Here is a 22,394-nt window from a genome sequence, read left to right as displayed (position 1 = left end):
CTCCATTTGGAATGTCGCCATTTCAGTTGGTTTATGGTAAGGGGTGTCATTTGCCTGTGGAGCTCGAGCATAAAGCATATTGGGCTTTGAAGAAATTGAATCTGGACTTGGATGCGGCTGGAAAGAAGAGGATGCTTCAGTTGAATGAACTTGACGAGTTTCGACTTCAAGCTTATGAGAACAACAAGATGTATAAGGAGAAAGTCAAGAGGTGGCATGATAGAGGTCTAGTGCTCAAGAAATTTTTGCCAGGCAATAAGTTCTTTTATTCAACTCTCGTCTCCGTCTTTTTCCTGGAAAGTTGAAGTCAAGATGGTCAGGGCCCTTCATAATCAAAACTGTGTTTCCACATGGAGCGGTGGAAATTTTTGAGAATGATCCCGTCCCAGCGCACGGCCGCACCGTGTCCCGAATTTGGAAAAAAATAAAAGGCAGTTAAGGGGGAAAATAGGAATTTTGTCCCAAAATCAATTCCCAACCGAATTTTACTCCCCCACATCCCATAATTCCCTCTCCAAATCAAACCCTTTACTCCAATTATTCCCATAATCAAATCCCACTTCTATTCCATATCTAATTCTCTTTTCACCACCTATATATACACACACACCTCATACACAAACTTCTTCACCAATTCACAAACTCTCAAACACAAATTCTCTCTCAAACACAACTCTTATTCTCTCTAATCAATTTTCATGGCACCAAAGAGACAAAGAACTCAAGTCGATAGCAGTGCCACCAATTCTTCAACTTCGAGTGGTGTGAGGCTCAGGTTTTCTACTCCCGAGGCTGAGGAGGAGTACACAAGACTTCTCGCGAAGCCTATTGCTAAGGAGAGAGATTTTCTGCCATCTGGGAACGATGGTAAACTTTTGGAGATGATCTTGGAGATGGGCTGGGTTCCTTTTTACTAGGCACCAGTTGTTGTGCCTATGAGTGTGGTTCGCGAGTTCTATGCGAACGCCAAGGCCGAGAAGAATGGCTTCACTGTGGTGCGAGGGAGGACGGTGGAGTATAGTGCAGAGGCTATCAGGACTATGATTGAGCAGCCCGCGAGGAAGGTGAGGCAGGATACCTAGAACGATAAGACTCCAGAGGACTTTGATCTGGATCTTATTGTTGCTACTCTGTGCCGGCTCGACACACATTGGAAGATCAAGAGGGGCACAGTCACCGAGTATTCTATGTTCCCGGCTTCCGGCATGAACAGGTTTGCCCGTGCATGGAACGCTTTTATATGTGCTAAAATCATGCCATCTTCGCATGTGCATGAGGTTATTGTGGAGTGTGCACGACTGCTATGGGGCATTCTGTAGGGTGATTATGTAGATTTGGGGATGGTGATATATCAGGGGATTCTGAGGTTCTTGAGGGGGAGCACTACATGGTCTATTCCGTATGCGTCAGTGGTGACAAAGCTGTGCGTGGTAGTTGGTGTGCATTGGCCCGCACATGAGCAGTTGCAGATTCTGAGTGCTCCGATCGATAGCACTATTTTGGCTACGATGCAGGAATGGGATGGAGGCAAGCACGATCTGAAGGGGCTTGGGTATTCTTTTGACCACCTACCTGGTGGGAGGCCAGCTGCTGGTCAGGCGAGCAGGACTGCATGGAGATCTCAGTTAGGAGATGAAGGAGGACCATCGCAGTAGCAGCAGCAGGAGCAGAGATGGGATCTGGTTTGAGAACGACGCAGTATAGGCGTCTTGTGAGGATGATGGATGCGATGCACGACATCCATTATCATTTTGCACACGATCTCACCCAGGCACTTGGGACTGCATTTAAAGCCACCAGAGTTAACATTCAGTGGCCAGTATTTGGTGATGATTCTGTGTATCCGCCTCCTAACACACCTGACACTACACCCCTTGAGGGTGAGGATTCTGATTCAGAGTAGGTATGCCTGATTCCTTACTATTACCTTCACTGAGGACAGTGAATATTTTAAGTTTTGGGGTAGTAGTTGAAGGAATATATTTGTGTGAGTCTCATATAGTTGCATGTTCATGATAGTTTAGTTCATATAGTTGCATATTTTTCCATGTAGTTTTTTTTTATTTTGGTAGTTTTATGATAATTTGTTCATGTAGTTTCATGCATTTGCATTATAACATGATCTCTTAGATAATTTTCCCGATTGACTTGTGATATTGATTTGAAACAGCCACAAAGGAGCAGGTTTTGCTGATTTTTATGATGTGTTGGAGTATTTGGCAGAGACGGAATGATTGGGTGTGGAACCGTGTAGCCACATCAGCTTTTGGAGTACGATCAAGAGCTTGTTGTTTGTTTACTGAGTGGCAAGGAGCCAGAGAAGACAACGTTGTAGAGAGAGCACAACAGAATAGTGTAGCTCGAACGTGGTGTAAACCACTTGAAGGTTGGATTAAAATAAATGTTGATGCAGCTTGCGTGCAGGGGACAGAACAGGTAGGGGTGGGCTGTGTTATTAGAGATGAGGGAGGTAATTTAATTCAAGCAAGGAGTACTGTAGTGCAAGGGAGATTTCAACCGAGGGAGGCCAGGCCTCAAAGAAGCTTTAAGTTGGATGAAGGAGTGGAGGAACTACAAATGTTTGTTTGAATGTGATGCTAAGCTACTAGTTGATGTCGTTAATGGTGGGCGGGGAGAGACATATTTTCATGCGATGGTTGAAGATTGTATTGATATCCTTAAACACTTTGATGAAGTGTTAGTTTCTTTTACTTATAGATCTCCGAATACGGTAGCCCATGAATTAGCACGGGTTGCCTATTCTATGTCAGGCTCTGATCCATGGAGTGGGTATACACTGCTCCAGATTTTATCCTCTGTATGATTGATTCGGAGAAATATTAATGGAAGTGTGTTTTTTCAAAAAAAAAAAAAGAAGAATGTGAACTCTTGATTTGAAATGCCCTCTCACATGTGGTATTTAATTCTTACAAGGTTATATAAGTAATTACCGGTTACTGTATGAAATAAATTATTACTGTATTTAATATCATCCATATTTAGTATCATCCTTTATATATCTCTTAAAATCAAAATTAACAAATGTACGAAGAAAAATAGTAGCTATGTTATGATAATGATTGTGAAAAACAAGCCGGTCATCAACAACTTAATAAGGAAGCAAGGCGATTCACCATGCGTGTATAAATAGGATGCAATAACATTAGAAGTAATAAATTTGCTTCACAGATATCAATTCTCTTTTCTTTCTTATGTACAAAATAAGTAATATTTTGTTCCTATTATGATTCTAATGATTTAATCTCGAATTATATTAACAAGTTAGGAGTTGTTGAAAAAGAGCTCTGCATTGAAGTGTAGGAAAATTACACTTATAGGTTGAAGTAGGGGTGGAACTGAGGACTGGATTGAGCTCCAATCTCTGTAAACAGTCAGAATTTACCGAAATTTAGTGTAAAATTTTAAAAAAAAATTGAAACAAATTTGTTCGCCCCCCTAAACTGTACTCCTTTTGCCCCTTCTTAAAATGATCTATATCTAGAATATCAAATTAGTCACACATGAGATGATCATTAAAATTAGTCGCACATCAGATGATCGATAAAAGTGGATATTGTTATTGTTAAAATTAATTATTTATAGTTACGGACTTACAACTTAAAGATTAGAAGGGTTCAATATCGACTTGTTTTAATAATCGTGTTTTTGGTTTGGGTATGTTTCTCTTGACATAAAGAAAGCAAACTAAAAATATTTTTTGCTCATCAGTGTATTATTACAAGTTACAATGTCAACTGCTCAAGCCCTCTAATACGTGGAATTGATGTGATGCATGGGCTTGCTATGTAGTAAGTAGTTGACTTCCCTAACAAAAGCTTGGCCAGTACAGCTTGGCTGAATAATTCCGGTGCCAGCGTATTATTTTTAATGAATTAGCTTGGTACTTGCATCCTAATAAAATTTTCTTTAACTCTATTGAATAACATTGACTAGAGGTTTTGAATCTTACTGCACAGAACTAACTGTGGATTTCACCAACAAAATAAAGAACACAAGCAACAAGGGGAACCATGATAAGCATTTTGAGAGACAATTAACAATAATCAAAATTAATCTTGCCACAATTAACAATTTTTACCGACTTGCTTGTCATTCCATCAGCCGATCCAACATTCTCAATAGCCTTGACAACATCCATACCTTGTACAACTTATCCGAAGACAACATGCTTCCCATCCAACCAATCTGTCTTCCCCGTACAAATGTAGAACTGCGATCCGTCAGCGCCCTTTCCACTATTCACCATGGACAAAACTCCAGGTCTAGTGTGCTTGTCAACGAAGCTCTCGGAGAGAAATTTGTCAGCATTAAGAATGGGCTCCCCGCCGCTACCATCCTCAAGTGAAAAATCTCCTCCATGACACATGACTGCGGGAATTACACGGTGAAAAGTGGATCCCTTGAAGTGCAAGGCTTTACCTGATGTCTTGCCGATTGCCGTTCCACCTGTGCAAAGCGAATGAAAGGTTGCAGCCGTAAGTGGAGTGGTGTCGTGGAAAAGCTTGATTACAATTCGACCAGATAATATACCACCGATTTCTAAAACCTCTGTTTTTATACTTTCACGAATAATACTCATTCCATTGATGATCTGCCCACAATCTGCGATGATAACCTGTTTTCTTGGCCAGGTTATAGTACCCGCACTATAAACAGCGTTAAGCACATCCAAGCCGTTGACTGCATGTCCAAACACAAGATACTGCGATGATAATTCATTGATGGCCTTTGCGGTAATGGTGAAGAACGTTAAGGCAAGCCCGGTTTGAGCTGGATACATTGTCAACATACCCGGTCTGTCATTCTTTTTGTCTGAAAAAGCGCTTTCGATTTCGCCACCATAGACACTCTCCACTTCCGGGTACTTCCCTTTGGAAATTCTGCCTCCACGCATATAGCCGTAGGGGTAAATCACGTCGATCTCGGTACCCTTGTAATGCAAGGCCGAACCAAAGCTTCCGATTCCCTTCTCCCCAGTACAAAATGCACGAAAATTCTCTGCTGTTTTGGGACACGTGTCAGCATACAGCTCAAACTCTATGCGCCCCGCTGGTGCACCTCCGATTTTGATATCGAAAAATACTATAGGGTTTCCCATTTTGGGAATTAAAATGACTCTAGCAAGCTGCTATAAAACTCCCTACTGCACATGAACTATACAGAGGTGATTCAACTGATCTCACCCGTCAATTTCGTCAAACATCCAGATAATCAGCATTCGATCTAATCGTTTTTATTATATTGGTTTTCATTTAAATACGAGGCACAGATCACTCCAAAACGTGTATGTCAGGTTTATCAAGTTGAACTTTTTTTAATTACATTTAAAACTCTTTAAAGTAATAGGATTGAGATCTAGAAAAAATATTATTTTAACAAATTTATTATTTTATCAGAAGTAAAAGTACACTGTGTCTATTATGTTGGTACCGGAAAAAAATATTATTTTAACGAGATTATTACTTTAATGATTATTACTTAATCGAGGTTAAATTGTATACTTACACTGTATAAAAAAAATTTATAATAAATTTTTAGGTGTGGATTATTCTTGGCAGAATGTATTTATAAATAATTTAATATAGATTATCTTTTTAAGTTTGATAACATGATACAAATAAATAAATAAAATCTTTGCATACTAATTAACAAAATGCAAAATTTTATGTATGAAATGAAAAGTCTACTTTTGCAATTTTGCATGATTTCTTACTTTCTTTTCTTAATTTGTTACAGTATATTCGACCTAGAGGTGATCAAACGAGCTGGTCGGTTCACCCCCGGACTCGGTCCGATTCATCTTATTATTTGTACAAAATCGACTCGTCTCGAGCTGATTCAAACTCGGCACGACCCGCAAGCTTGGATGGGGCGTCCACAAGTTCATATAATTTGAATCACAAGTCGGCACGGCCCTTGAATCGCCTCGTGACTGCGACTCGCCTCGGTCCACGAATCAACCCGACACGGCAAGCTTGGTTCGTGCATCTCGCATCGGCAGTTAGTATACCTCTAATTCGGTCTTGCAGGATTGCCAACATCGCTTCATTACTGCTCCAAAATAAAATGCTACTATTACTTTCGACATAATCAAGCATATAGATGATGTCAAATGATTAATTGATACAATACCCCAGTGTTAATCTATTGAAATCTACTTATTTTTCTTCTAATTATCCCAGGTTCTTTAAAAATCCAAAAACTTATGTCCCCACCGTCCCGTGTACAAGCCTGGTACTAAAGTGTAATCGAGTCAAGTCAAGTCGAAACTGTCAGATTCGGCTCGAACAAAATTATACGATTAAAACAAGATAAATAAAATTAAAATTTATTCAAAAAATCTGAATTAAAAAAATAAAATTTGAAGTTAAAAAAATTAAAATTTGAATACAATAATTGTAATACATGAATATAAAAATAAAAGACAAAATTATAAAATATTAAGTAATAATGTATATGAATGTTGCAACCGAGTAAACGTACAGTCAATGAATGACGAAAAAAGCGAAATAAAAACAGAAATATAAACCCCCTACCAACTTTCAGATTTTCAACGATTTTCATTAGAATGATTTTCATTAGAGTTAAAAGCAGTTTATATACCAGAAATATCCAAAAAATGTACTTTGTGTACCTGAACTATGAAATCTAACAAAAAGCATGTTAAACTATCTGATTTCTAGCAAATTGTAACACCATAAGAAACTAGGCATGCTATTTTTTTTCCAATTAATGCATGCACATGCATGATAACAAGGCATGCCTATTAAATTAAATTTTCTACATACACATGTCTTGGCATCTAGATCAATAATAATTTCATGGCCATCATCTATCATTGTTACCAAAGTACTTGCTCTTTCCGGACCACTGGACAACATAACCACTGCAGAAAGTCATAGCCCTGAACAATAAGCAAACAGTCATAAAAGGCTAATAATTATAATTTTATTTAAAATATATGACTTACTTGTGAACTTTTCTCATAGCATTTGGAAATATAGGATTTAAAGTATAATTTCAAGCCATCTTGTCCCTCCTAGTTTGAATTCTTCTCATAGCACTCTTGTTCAAGCCTTGCAGTAAACTAATAATAGGAAGATACATATACTCTCTTATGCTATTGTTGAACACCTCACAATGGTTTTCACAAACATATCATAAATACAATTTGTTCTAAATGATGATCTGCTCTATTGGGATGTTGGTTTTTCCATTAACCAACTATGATATTTTTTGGACAACTAGCACCAAAATAATAAAAATATTATGATATATACCACATATAAATTGCACAAGCTTACAAATAATAAAATGTACCTTTTCAAGCTCACTCATGTATTTTTTAAACATGTACTATGTAGTAGCTCTAGCTGCCAGCCACAATAATGTTCTGCATCCAACTCCTTTGTGATCTTCGTACATGTTCCGATACAGGTACATAACACAAAATCTATGCTCTGCATTTGGTACTTGTGTTGTTAGAGCATGCTAGATATTAAATGCAAAGAAATATAACATAAGGGGTGAATGTGTTTCTGGATTATATTTAACTTTTAAAACTGATTTGGATTATTGGTGAACAAATCAGTTTAAGGTTGTAGAGATTAAATGCTTGACAGTAAAACACACAAGACTCAATATCAAAAACTCACTTAATTGTATTAATTAAGTTTGTCTTGCTATAAATTTGTGTTCTTGAATAGTAAGAACTCAGCTTCTATCTTAAAAGAATACAATATTTTCTAAATCTGTTTGTTACTACTAAACTAAGGACATGTGCATGCTTTATAGACTAGCAACACGAGTTTACAAAACTTGCACTAAAATGTACTAAACCAATTTCTAAAGCAACATTGTATATTTCCATTTCTGGTGTTAGCATATCTGTGCAGAATCTTGCAGGTCTGTGATCATTCTCTGTCCAGTGAATCTTAGCCCTTGATCTTATATTCTTTAAGCTGCTTTTGTAGACTTACCAATCAGTGAATGAATTATTTGTTGACTGATAATCTTGAATTTGAACTTGTCTGTATTCTGAATTTGAGATAGTGTATCGAGATCTCCGTTTGTTCTGTAGAGAAGTGACATATGGATAAGTATAGTGACTTATCGATATCTCGAGTTCTCAACATATGTAAATGACTTGTCGAGGTCTCTAGTTCTCGACATGCATAATAACTTATCGACATCTCTAGTTCTTGATATAAGCTTTTGACTTATCGACATCTCGAGTTCTCTACATGAGGAATTTGACTTGTCGATATCTTTGAGTTCTCTACATGCAGAAATGACTTGTCGATATGTCTGAGATCTCTACGTACACAATTTGACTTGTCGATATCTCTGAGATCTCTATGTAAGGTATTGACTTATCGATATATCCAGTGCCCTACATCTTCATTTGACTTGTCGATATCTGAGATCAGTACATGCAAAAATGACTTGTCGATATCTCTTGGGACTTCTCTACAAGTCATATTGGACTTCTCGACTGACTTCTCGAAATACCTTGATCTGTGACTTGTTGATATCTTGACTTGGAATATTTTTCATAGAAAACATTATTCAACTCTAAGCTTCTACATATTTTCTCCGAGGCATGATCAGGACTTGATCTTCTTCCAGAGTTTGTTCCTTAGCTTAAAATTATTCACTGAAAAATCCTCCGGTCTAATCTTCTAAACATTTTTTACAGACTCAAGGAATACAATTATAGAATACATATATTGATTATCAAATAACTTAATCTTAGGGTTGTCAATGTGACTTAGTTTTGTTATTATAAAGACATATCTAGTACAATAATTTCCCCCAATTTGTGAGAAGATTGCTTATCACAAATTCATGTTTGATAACAAGACTAACCCCAAGCTAAAATTTAATACAATAAAATTGACAGATTGACAAATACACCTTTTATACATTGAAAAATTTACATTAGATGACAAATTACAAACACTAGGTGAATTTCTCATAGCCAGACTCTATTCTAATGAGGTCTTTGATTTTGACTAGCACTTCAAGTTCTTTAATGATTTCAATCCCTCTTAGAGCTTCCATTAGCTTGAGCCATTATTTCAATGAGTAGTTGTTGAGTAGATGTATTCTGAATCTTGAGAATTTTTCAATCTTGATATTTAGAAAATGTCCATCCATTAAAACTCTACTCAACCCCCTTTCCTTCAACTTATTTGATCTCCTTTCAAACATCTCAATTTCATCACCATGCTTCCTTTCCATTTCTTCCCTCTCAGCCTTTTCCCTTGCAACCCTGATATCCCTTTCTCTCAACATTTCGGCCAACACAGCCTTCCATATTCTTGTACTAGAATCCTTAGCCTTCATCAAACTAATCACCCTCATCGATTCTACAATGGAAAATGTATTAATTACTTCTTTGTTCAGCAAAATGAAGGAGCTATCCTTGTAATAGATCTTGACTTCCCTCAGAGAAATAACACAAACTTTGACTATCTCCTCAGCTTGTTGTTGTTAATAATCATCATCTGTTATGCTTCTTGAAACTGGTAGAAAGTCATCTTGATTTAAACAATTCCAGATGGCACAAACATCAACTTGAATTTTCTTTGGTTTTCTTCCTGCAGTTTTGAAGTGAGTCTTGGTTGGAGGTTTGAATGAAGGTGGCTTTGTTGTATTCTTTAATGAGACTTGGCTGGCTGTGATAGGTATCTTGAGTATAGAGAGTTTGCAGTTGGCGTGTATAGGTACTTGGGTTTTTGAGGTTGGGTTTATTGAGTGTCTGTTTAGGTAGGTTTGGGAGTTTGAGTTTTGTGAGTTTGTGATATTTGGATTCCTTGAACATTTTGCTCATTAGTTACCCTTTTTCCACCTTTCTTCTTCTTTCTTCCATCATCCTTACTTTTCTTTTCTTCCTTCTTCTTTTTTTCTTATCATCACCATTGTTGTCAGTTGCTTTGCTAGACTGATTTTGATTGGAGTCAAAAAAAATTGCTCATCTTTCTTCTGCTCATCATCATCCAAGGCATCCTTTGTATTGATTTGTTCTCTTGGAAACATAGCATCAGCATTTCTCAAATATCTTCTCAAAATCTTGATCATCTCTTCATCTTCAATGCTCTTGATCTTCTTGTGCTTCAAATCAGTTTCCAAAGTCTTGATTAGCCTCAAATTTCTCATTACACAGTTTTTAGGGATCATTGAGCAAGAGAATGTCCTCTGAAATCACCCTATTTACTTTGTTGATTAGGATTTTCAGCTCAAATGCTCTTCTAGATTGGAGATAAGAAAGAGACACCTGCATACACCTGTCCACTCCTAAGTCATTGATGTTTACAACAATCATTTTTCCCTGAAATTGCCATTGATTACCATCACCACCCTTAGAAAATTGATATTCTTGTCCAAAGCCTTTTTGTAGGAGAAGTGATTATTGTTGAGAGAGATTTTGAGACTTTTAAGGAGTTCATCAAATTCCTTGTCAAGACAAGGTCCTTCAGCTACTTTTAGAAGTCTGTCCATTCCAACATCATCCTTTTTCTGAATTTGAGTTGTGGCTTGGCTTGACAATTTTTTGCTTGATGATTTTAGTTGTAGTGACTCTATCTCCCCCTTAGTTTTGGTAGAAGGCATAGAGATTGTAGATAGAGGGAGTGCAGTCCTTACCGTGTGTGGTGATTCTGGAAAAGGTATGTTTAAAGCTCCCATAATAGCCCAAAGATACTGAATTCTGCATCTGTAAATGTTTCTGGGAGTCTACTAGGGACTTATGTCTTGTTGCTGACTTTGGACGAGTGAGGTCAATTGAGAAACTTGAGTGGTAAGAGAATCATTTGAAGATTGTAGAGTGAACATTTGAGCTTGTAAGTTTTGGATTTGTAGGTTGGTGGATGTAGACATAGGTTGTAAACTGGATGCAGCCAAAGTACCAAAAGAATTCTGCATAGCATTCTTGATCTCCTCCATGACCAAAGCTGAAGGTTCAAACCTAGCCTTATATAACTGATCCAGCTTGATCTTTGAGTCATTATTCTGAGTGATTTGCTTCTGGATCACCTCATGCAAGGCTATGAAAGACTCTTTAAACTTAGATACACTTTCTTCCACTGGTGAGAGAAAGAGCTTGAAGTTTGTCAGAAAATTTGTTGAACTTGGATTTGATCTCTGTAAGTGTGGGCATTAGTTCATCAATCCTGTCATTGATTAGTTTCTTCACAACAAGTTGATGCTTGTCGAGGGTGTGTTCCATGGCTCTTACAATATGATGAAAGACTTTCAATTATGCTTTGTACACCTCTGTCACAACATCATAGACTTCTTGGGGAGTGAGGACCTTAAAATTGCATCCTAAAATTATCAAATATTCTTCTCTGAACTTTGCTAAGGTCTCCTCCATTATTGTGGTAAAGTCCATAGAAAGCCATGCATCCACATCTTCTCCTGTTGTTCTTCAACATCCTCCCTGTAATAAAGTAGAATATCTTGATATTCTTGGTTTGACATATCTGTAGTAAGGATTTGTTGGGTGATATTGGCTAGGCCTGCAAGTTGCTCAACCAAAAGATCATTGACTGTTATATGTTGGGCTTGAGCATCTTGCATCCATTGAAATATGAGGTGTGAGGGTTAATTTATAGTATTTGAGGTGGAGGGTTGATCTGTTGGATTTGAGGTGGATGGGATGGAAGAAGTAACTGTATCTGTGACAGGTCGATATCTCCAGTTCTCTACATCTTCATTTGACTTGTCGATATCTGAGATTTCTACATGCAGAAATGACTAGTCGATATCTCTTGGGACTTATCTACAAGTCATTTTGGACTTCTCGACTGACTTCTCGATATATCTTGATCTGTGACTTGTCGATATCTTGACTTAGAATATTTTTCATTAAACAACATTATTCAACTCCAAACTTCTACATCTTTTCTATGAGCCATGATCAGGACTTGATCTTCTTCCAAAGTTTATTCCTTAGCTTGAAACTGTTCACAGAAAAATCCTCCATTCTAATCTTCAAAATATTTTTACAGAATCAAGGAATACAATTACAGAATACATATATTGATTATCAAATACCTTAATCTTAGGGTTGTCAATGTGACTTAGTCCTGCTATTATACATGCATGTCTTGCATAACAGAACATTTACAAGTCCCTGCAGAATAATCATAAAATAATTTCAATAATTAATAAAAAAGCCTTGTTAAATTGTTAAAATGAAAGGTAATGTTACATTTTAACTTTTATCTATCTAATATAAATCTCTATCCACCAGAGTTAACTACATTAACATCTTGTACCAATAATTCAAGAAACTAGTTCCAAATTTCAGTATTTTCAACTTCAACAATAGCCCAACATATGGGGTAAATTACATCATTGCTATCATATCCAACAACAGTTAAGTGTTGGCCACCATAAGGACCTTTCAAATGACATCCATCTAACTCTTTAAGAGACCTACATCTAACTGTAAAACCTTTATTCAAGGGGCCAAACACACATATATTCTTTAGAATCTTCTGCTTTGCAGTCAGTGTTACAGAAATCGCTTATCGGATAAAATCGGTGGAGGGACCTTATAGCGACTTATCGGAAATCGGGGATTTATTGGAATGATAAATCGGTGAGAAATCGGAAGTAATTTATTATTTATTTTTAAAATTTCTGTGAGTAATTATAAAAAATGTCTAAGATTTCAGCAAACTTCTGAATGAAAATATAGCTCTTACAAAAAAGAATCAACTGCATAACCATAACTTTAGTTATCTGTATTAGTCAACTGCAAAAATATAAACCTAGTTAAATACATTAAGTCATTCAAGCACATTTACATTGAAAATACTTACAGCCAAAAGTACATCCCTCATAATATTTTATATCCAGAGCACTATAAAAATTGTGCTTTTTCTATACTAAGAATCCCTTGTGGATTTCTAAAACTAATAATAGCAACTACGCAACTGAAAAGGTGAAATCAGGCAGTCAAAAGTGTTACCAGCATTCATTATGTAAATCACCAAATAGATGATCATCATTAGTATTGCTTATGCTATGTTAATTAAAAAAAGATAGTCAATTTACAAATCCCCTAACTCATAACTCATTCAACTTAATAAAAATTATGAATCCCTAAAGTCAGATTGGGGATGATAGAACAAAATATAGACATAAGAACCATTATCCATTCTAAAACCTTCGAAGATCATATAGAAATCTATACATATCTCCATCAACAAATAAGAATTAAAAAGAGCCATATATGGTTATAATTATTATTTATAAGAAACAAGAATTAAAGTTGAAACATAGAAGTAGAGGAAATTGAAATCAATACCTCTGGATTATGATATTGATAGGTTCTTCGTTGTCGATTGTGTTAGGTTTGTATACCCTTTTTCTCTCCTCTCCTCCAGAAATATCAAGCTTTAAGACCCAGTTCTGTTTGTTTCCGACTTTTTTGTATGTATAATAATTAATATGTTGTTGACTTTCCCGATTTCTGACCCAACGTTTGACCGATATCAACAAAACGTTTATTGCAGCGATTAGCAGGTATTAGATCAGCAACATCTCTCCAACCGACATTTCGGCCGATTTATCGGCTAATATGTCAATTTCTACAACACTGCTTGCAGTCCAGGTTCTTCACAATCTAGCATCATTTCAGGTGTGCTATCTGGAATGGCCTTTTTTTAATTTCCCTCATATAATCCCACAGTTGGCCATATTGTGCTTCATGGTTTCCCCTTATCACCATTAAAGCCTTGTCTTTTCCCCTGCCAATAGCATAAAGCTAACCTCACATCCACAATCATTTGCAACTTTCTTCTAAATGCACCAAGTGTCTAGGTGGGGTTCATTCGAATGTCATTTGCATAATACTCTGCAATTTATTTAGATGTCATAAATTTTTGTTTAAAGGCTGGAGGACAGGTGTGAGTGCCTAAGTATGTCTTAACTTGAAATATTTTTGTGTCTTTCAATGAAGTTGCATATATCTTCCATTGATATCCCTTTCCCTTACAACAAAACCTAATCCTCTTGTCAAAATTTCTTCATTGTTGTATTGGTTTCCTATGCATAATGACATGTTTCTTAACTGCTACTCTAAGACTATATTGCCACTTTTAAATAACATACATATGCAGAATTTTGAATCTTTCATGTATGTTTTCTCATCAAACATATGGAAAAAAATAGTCTTATCATCAGTACTATTGGCAACCATCCTTTCCTCCTCAATGTTGTAGTCATTGTCACTATTTTTAAAAAAATCTCTTAAATGAAATCATGTCCTTGTTCACAACCAAATGTTGCCTTTTGTTCTTTAATTTGCTTTCTCTTTTCCTTAACAGCACACATCTCATCATCTGTACTATCAATGTTAGAAGAATCATCATAAAAATTATGTCCTTCAATATCACTAAAAACCTTTGCATTCTCATTATTTGGAACAAACTCATTGTTCACTGCAACATTCACAATATGTGGATGGTTATCATATTGTTGTGCTAAGTTTTCAAGTATGATGGCTTCTATCTCCTCATTATCAAAGCCATCAAGATCACCAAGATTATGATGATTTAAAAATTCTAAATTTACTTGTTGAGAGGGACAATAGTCTTGTGTTTCTTTTACATGAACAGTCGCAACATACACATATACCAATCGAGATTTATCAAGTTTGCTACATATTACAAGTACATCATCATCCTTTTTTGCAAAGTTTAAACCACTAATATTTGGCATTTTATACGAAAATTCACAATATCCAAGATGGTCAAAAGCCTCTTCTAACATGATACCTAGCTCTAACATAGACATCTCATCAATATCGTAATTATCAACATACCTATATGTGCCACCAACATATAATCCATATGTTGCACTGAACTCACCACCACCATGAAGTTCTATGCTAAATAAGTCCATGTCATCTGCATAATCACAATAAATTTATATAAATACGATTTTCAACTAAAAATTGGATAATCCATGAAATGAGACATGTAGATGAGCATACGAAACACACAAAGCAAATATGAACACTTATAACATGTAAATCCTATATGAAATTCAACAAAAAATAATGAAAACGGAGCTTACTCTTGTAATTAGGACACTCCGCTGGAAGATATGCATCATTAAATTGTGATTCTCTCAAAATTCAAGGTATTAGGACAAAGATATGAGAGCAGTAAAATGGAAAATAAATATCAAATGTGTTAATAAAGATCAATTAGGGTAGATTTATTGTGGCTTGGTTTTGCCGCCATATACACACACGTACGACAAGACTACTATAACATGTCTTCTTCCCATTTAAACAGCAACTTAACGATGTTAACATCACATTGATGCTAATATGCAATTTGCTAGGAATATGTTAATTTAGCATGCTTTTTGCTAGATTCCATAGTTCGGAAACACAAAGTGCAGTTTTTGGATAGTTCGGATACACAAAATATTTTTAACTTTTTTAAATATATATGATATGATAGTTTATTTTAGGTATCCGGGAACATGAAATTTCAAATGGGCTTCAAGCCCATTTAAGCAAAAATTTGAAGTTTTGCCCAATATTGGATTAAAAATAATTCACACTCATGAATTTTGTTTTGTGTTTATTTTATAGTGTAACGCATGTATTCCGTCCTTATTTCATAAAAACCGGTATTTCCAATAGTTGACACCTTTAACATATAATAAAAAATATTATTTTTATATTTTCATTCTTCTCTTTTAAGTCAGATTTGACCTTTTTTCACAAAAAATTCCAATAATTAACATCTAAATGTCAACTTCACTAATTTCAAAAAAATGTAAAAATATATAATATTTTATTCATTATTAGACCATGTAATAATGGTTATTGGTCATTAGTAGCACAAATGATGTTGACAAACTATTTCATGCAATTATAATTTTTGACATCCAAGATTGGCATCTCATGACCACCTTAATTGGAACCCCAAGTCAGGTCGTGTCACTTTACGCGGGGCTGACACCCCTCCTTACACCAATCATCGGAGTTTTTCTTAGGTAGCTGATCTTTTCTCTCATGAAACCTTTCGCTGACATTGTGGATGATGAAGAACTAACTTCTTCAAAAATTTGTAACGGGTGACTGCTGTTCTCGAAGTTATTGATTTTTTTTACAGAAGTTTCCAAGTTGTTGATTACCACGATTAAATATGACGGAATAAGGAAATTCTGCAAAGATCTGGCCAAAATAGAATGTCAAAAAAACTTTAATTTTTATGCATATTCGAGATATGATTTTGATTTTTTTTCCCGCTAGCAGATGTTGTATATCATGTTATAAGTTTCGGTCATTAGGATGGCAAAATGAGCAACTGAATAACATTTCATCAAGCTCATCTACTCTATGTTGTATATAAACTGTAGACTTTAACAAGCATGATACAAATAGCTGCAATAAATTAACAACAAAGTTGAGAAGCTGGAATAAAAGATGATTATATTCCAAAGGTTCTTGATTACAAAAGCTGAAAGCATAAGAAAGCAATGCACTGCTATATATAGCAGGAGACACTAGCCAACTAGGTTTGTCTATTCCCTAACAAACTGATACTAGATAACAAAAGAAGGACCACTGCTAACGGTTAGAGATTCATGTGAAGCCAAATAAGTGGTCCTGCAGAAGGTGGTGCAGCCTGTCTGGGAATGAAGTTTTATTGTGCAGAAATAACAAAAGAGACTCAGATAAACATGTGCAAGAGTGCATGATGTTTATTGAGATGAGAAGCAGCTCAATGGCTGCAATACTCCCCCTCAAGCTGCACTGGAGGTGGAACGGAAGTGCCAAACTTGTGGAGAAGATACTTGTGCTGCTTAACTGGAAGCTGTTTAGTCAGAATATCGGCCACCTGAGCATGAGATGGAACATGTTGTGTGACAAGAGTACCAGACTGAATGTGATTGCGAATGAAGTGGCAATCCAGTTCTATGTGCTTCGTGCGTTCATGCATGACTGGATTTGCTGCTATGGATATAGCAGCTTGATTATCGCACTTCAATATTGCAGGAGGCAACTTGGAGAGTCCCAGATCTTTCAACAGAGCAGAGATCCATGTTAATTCACACGCTGTGAGGGCCATGGCCCGATACTCAGCTTCAGCGGTTGAGCGTGCGACAATGGATTGTTTTTTGGTTTTCCATGATATTGGTGAATCACCCAGCAGGATGCAAAAAGCAGAGGTGGATCGCCTTGTTGCTTGGCAGCTAGCCCAATCACTGTCACAGTAAGCAGTGATTTGAGCAGCTGAGGAAGAAGCCAAGAGAATGCCTTGACCTGGATTACTCACAAGGTACCTGAGAAGCCTTTTGGAAGCCTGCATGTGGACGTTTGTTGGACGTTGCATGTATTGAGCCAAAATGTGAACTGCAAAAGTGATGTCCGGCCTTGTGATTGTCAGATAAATGAGGCGGCCAAGTAATCTTTGGTAAGCTTGAGGATCTGAAAGAGGCACACCCTTATCAGGAGTCAACTTCGTATGTATATCCAATGGCAGTTTGAGAGGTTTAGCAAGAAGCATATTGTAATCTCTGAGGAGGTCCATGGTGTATTTCTTTTGAGAAATGAAGAAACCAGAGGGGGACCTGTCTATTTCTAAGCCAAGAAAATACCTGAGCTCTCCAAGGTCTTTCATGTGAAAAGATTGAGACAATGAGGCCTTGAGAGATGAGAGAGTAGTCATAGAGTTTCCAGCTAGTAACAGATCATCCACATACACGAGTATCAAAGTGATAGTGGTGTCTGTAACAGAGGTGAACAAACTGTAGTCTGACTTAGATTGCTTGTAACCAGAGGTTTGAAGATGAATTGACAGCTTGCTGAACCAATTACGAGGGGCTTGCTTGAGCCCGTATAGAGATTTTTTCAATCTGCACACCAGAGTTGTTGGAGATGACAACAGTGGTTGATTAAGAGTGAGTCTGCTGCCATGTCCAGAGTATCCTTTAGGCAAAGTCATGTAGACTGTTTCATGCAAGTCACCATGTAGAAATGCATTGGTGACATCCATCTGCATGGTGTGCCAATTGTTGATAGCTGCCGCAGCTAAGAGAGCCCGTACTGTTGTCATTTTGGCAACAGGGGCGAAAGTTTCTCCAAAGTCAATGCCACTAACCTGCCTGCAGCCAAGAACCACCAACCTCGATTTATACTTATCAACTGTCTCATTAGAAAGAAATTTAGTTTTGAAAACCCACTTGCAACCAATTGCCCTCTTTCCAGCAGGCAGAGGCACTATATCCCATGTATCATTTCTTTCAAGAGCCTCCAATTCAAGGTTCATATCATCAATCCAGTGTTGGTGTTGAATGGCTTGCTTATAGGAAACAGGGTCCTGATGCTTTGTAAGTGTTGACAGAAAACAGTGAAACTTTGAGTGAACAGATTGGGAAGCAACTTGATTTATGGAAGTAACATAGTCTGTCATCCAGTTAGGATTCTTTGAGGGTCTGGTTGATCTTCTGAGAGGTACAGGAGTAACTGGTGAGTGGTCTGAGACAGGTGAGATAGGTTCTGTGTTTTCTCCATGTTTATCTAAGGGAGAGTTGTCATCCTCAGATTGGATTGATGTGATTATATCATCATCAGCACATTGTGTATGAGGCAAGGGTACAGGCAGAGGTGTCATGTAGGAGTTGACAGAGTTTTGGTTGAAAGGTATAACAGTTTCGTGAAACACTGCATCTCTTGAGATAAAGGTGGTTTTGGTTAAGAGATTGTAGAGCCTATATCCTTTAGTGCCAGGTGGATATCCCAAGAAAACACAGGGGACACCACGTGGTTGAAATTTATCAGCAGTGGCTGTATTGGGTGAGGCAAATGTTAAGCAACCAAAAACTTTCAAATGGTCATAATCAGCAGGCTCATTGTGAAGGACTTCATAGGGTGTTTTGTTTGACAAGACAGAACTAGGGAGTCTATTAAGAATGCGTGTGGCCGTTAGAACGCAATCACCCCAAAAAGAAAGATCTAAGCCAGCTTAAAAACGCAGGGCTCTGGCAATTTCTAAGATGCTTCTATGCTTTCTTTCAACCCGAGCATTTTGCTGGGGTCGATAAGCACAAAATTTTTAGTGAACAATCCCATGAGATGCAAAAAATTTAAGGCAGTTACTATCACTGAACTCTGGGGCATTGTCAGGTCTAATTGTTTTGATGCGTTTTGTAAAGTGGGTAAAAGCATACTCATAAAAAGTTTGCAGAATTGTAAAAGCATCATTCTTGACTTTCATTAAATACACCCAGGTCATTCTAGAGTAATCATCTACCAAAGTGAGAAAGTATTTATACCTGTCTCTAGTGTAGACTTTGTAGGGGCCCCAGGTATCAAGATGAACAAGCGAGAATGCCTCAGCTGCATGAGATGAGCTCGATGAGAAAGGTAGTTTGGTGAACTTTGCAAGAGAGCATGTGACACATATCTTGGGAGAGTCAACCAAAAAAGGTTTGATATGTGTGATATGCTGCAGTTTGGAGACAGGAGCATGCCCCATCCTGTTGTGCCACAGAGTAGTCAAATCTGAGTTGCTTTCATATTTTGCAGCAGTAAAGCCATTTCTTACTTCCTGCATCAAATAGTAAAGGCCCCCTTTCTCATTCCCAACTGCCTTGATTTCTTTGGTGACAACATCAGAAATAACACAGGTGTTTGCTTGAAAATTGACTGTATAGTTGTTATCTCTTGTGAGCTTTCGAATTGAGAGAAGGTTGTGTTGAAAATTAGGCACAAACAGGACATTCTTCAACACAAGACCATGAAGGCACACTGTTCCAATGTGTGATATGACTGTTGTTTCCCCAGTTGGCAGATGTATGCTGAAATTTGTGGGTGCAGGTTCAGGGTCAACAAGGATGGCAAAGGAACTTGTCATGTGGTCTGTGGCTCCAGAGTCGAGAATCCACTCATCAGTTTTGGAGGTTGAAAGGTGACAATTAATCATACCAGAGAAACAATTTTCTAATTCATCATCAGTAGCAGAGTCTCTGGGAGAAGCAGCTGAATTGACAGGCAAAAGTTTGAGGAGTTGTTCGAGTTGGTGAGGTGTAAAGGTGATAGTAGAGGGCTCAGGTTTATCCACTGTGCCTTGAGCAACATTGGCCATTCGGTTAGGTTGGGGTTTAGAAGTCCATTTTTGGTTTTGAGGTTTAGGGGTAAATTTCTTATGTTTGGGGTGCCACCTTGGATAGCCTAGAACAGACCAACATCGATCAATGGTATGACCTTTTGTGTTGCAGGCAGTACAAAAATAGGTTTTATCAGTGGGGGCTTTACTATACATAGCAGACATATCACTGTCCAAAGAATCAGTGGTCAAGAGATCTCTCTGTGACACCTCCTGCTGAATAGCAGCACAGGCTATTTCAACAGCAGGCAGAGGAATCATCATAAGCAATTGACTCCTCTGAGCACTATACTTGTCATTTAAACCATTTAAAAATTGGAAAAGTTTTGTTTCCTCTCGGTATTTGGTTATGGCTGAAAGAAAAGTTGTGATTTCAGGTGTCATTGTGGTGATGGTAGGTAATAAAGACATGGATTCGAGTTCCTCCTAAAGGCTACTGAGTTGAGTGAAATAATCAGCCACAGATAAATGATTTTGTTTCAACTCATACAAATCTTTACTTATTTTGTATTTCCTGAACCCATTTGTAAGAGCAAAGCGTTTTTCGAGCTGTGCCCATATTTCACTAGCAGAACTAATGAACAATATAGATTTCTTGATAGTTTCAGAGACATTATTATGAATCCAAGAAATTACCAGATTGTTGCATGTATCCCATTGCACAGCCAAAGCTTCATCATCAGTGCTCCTTTGGACAGTGCCATCAACGAACCCAAATTTCCTTTTGGAAGAAAGTTGGATTTCAAAAGATCTTTTCCAAGATCTGTAGTTGGTAGCCCCTTCAAGTTTTGCAACAGAGATTGAAGTGGGTCCATCATATGGATGAAGAAAAAGGGGATTTTGCATATCAGCAAAAGTAAATCTCCCTCCAGTTGCCATATTTGAGTGATGACACAAAACACAAGAATGCACTCAATACAAGAACAAGCAACTAAAACAAAAAGAGCAGATGTAATAGAAAAGAAAGAACCACAGCTAATTCATGCTAGCTCTGATACCATGGGCATAGTCCTCGTTCGAGAAGGATATGATGAGAGATGGAGAAAGCTTGTATATTTTGGGACACTGAGGATTAACATTACACACTTCTCGAGCGTCCGACTTACGAGAGTTGTTCGACATGCCCCAGGCGGCGTAACCCCCAAAAAATTATGTCGACTATTCTGTCATCTTGTCTCTGATGAGTTTGTCCTTGTCCTTCAATATAATGGACGAAATGGCCTTTCCTGATTTTGGATTCAATGAGATTGCTTAATTGGTATCATTCATCTGTAGTGTGTCCAGTATCTTTATGATAATCACAATACCGAGAACTTGGAGGATGACTCGGCTTGATCGGCCTCGGAGGTCGAAAGTCAGGTTCTGACTTTAAATTTGCCAAAATTGTTGCTTTATCGACTGTGAGTTTAGTAAACTCTTTATCTTTTCTGTCTCGGGCCTGCCATTTTTGGTCTGAGAAAGACCGTCATTGATATTCATGACCCATCGGGGTTCAATGTTCTTCTTTTCTATTATCTCTTCTTGCTGGTGAACGTCGAGGAGATTTGGAATTATATCCTCGCGATCTCAGAGTCCGGGGACTATGAGCTCTTGACCTTTCATATTTGTAACTAGAGTGTCTCAGAGATCTTATACTACCCACTGCCTCTTGGAGTGTCATATGGTGTTCAATAATTTAGAAAGCTGCATGAAGGTGTTGAGTGTGAAATCCCGTATTTTCAGAATTATTATTATTATTAATATTTGAATATGTTTATGTGATTTTCTGATTAGGAAAGAATAAAATGGTGGATACTTTATTCTTGTTTGACGAGTTTGTGTTATTAAATGGTAATATGCTAATTGTTGAGTGTTATATCGATCCTTATTAATATCTGAAAATATTTCCTTAAATGTATTATTTTCAAAAGTTTATTTGAAAACCGATCATTTTATTGATATTGGTAAATTGAGTTCGTTTAGTAATATTAGGGATTGGATGGATATTATGTCTGCTCTGTGTTGTATGTAATATTAATTGTGTGGGACTCAGTTGTGATTGAGGATTATTTGTATTATTAATTACTCATTTTGTTTTTGTCTTTAAAAGTGATTTTATTGAAAATTTAATTTCATAAATATATAAATTATCTTTAAAATTATTTTTATGATTTTATAATTACAATAATTATTTTTGGGATTTTATAAAATTTAGAAATCAATATTTCATCAATTATTTAGCCCTGT

The 22,394-nt window shown here is 36.9% G+C and overlaps 2 protein-coding genes across 2 annotated transcripts; both read right to left on the bottom strand.

Annotated features, from left to right (window-relative positions):
• Positions 1-3,820: 3,820 nt before the first annotated feature.
• Positions 3,821-5,223, bottom strand: LOC141667573 (uncharacterized). The gene has a single exon (XM_074474121.1). It carries the CDS (start codon positions 5,117-5,119, stop codon positions 4,172-4,174), a length of 948 nt encoding a protein of 315 aa, XP_074330222.1. The 5' UTR covers positions 5,120-5,223; the 3' UTR covers positions 3,821-4,171.
• A 15,371-nt stretch (positions 5,224-20,594) lies between these two features.
• On the bottom strand, positions 20,595-21,047 carry LOC141665962 (uncharacterized). Its single transcript, XM_074471950.1, has one exon. The coding sequence runs from the start codon at positions 21,045-21,047 to the stop codon at positions 20,595-20,597; it is 453 nt and encodes a 150-aa protein (XP_074328051.1).
• Positions 21,048-22,394: the final 1,347 nt, after the last annotated feature.

This window comes from Apium graveolens, chromosome 6 (assembly GCF_009905375.1).
Source record: "Apium graveolens cultivar Ventura chromosome 6, ASM990537v1, whole genome shotgun sequence".
NCBI lineage: Eukaryota > Viridiplantae > Streptophyta > Magnoliopsida > Apiales > Apiaceae > Apium > Apium graveolens.
The sequence above is the reverse complement of the archived record's forward strand: the minus strand, read 5'-3'. Positions and strand labels throughout refer to the sequence as shown.

Bases quoted from the DNA above. Each gene is read 5' to 3' on its own strand.
- LOC141665962 (XM_074471950.1), bottom strand. From the start codon at position 21,047: ATGGCAACTGGAGGGAGATTTACTTTTGCTGATATGCAAAATCCCCTT.
- LOC141667573 (XM_074474121.1), bottom strand. From the start codon at position 5,119: ATGGGAAACCCTATAGTATTTTTCGATATCAAAATCGGAGGTGCACCA.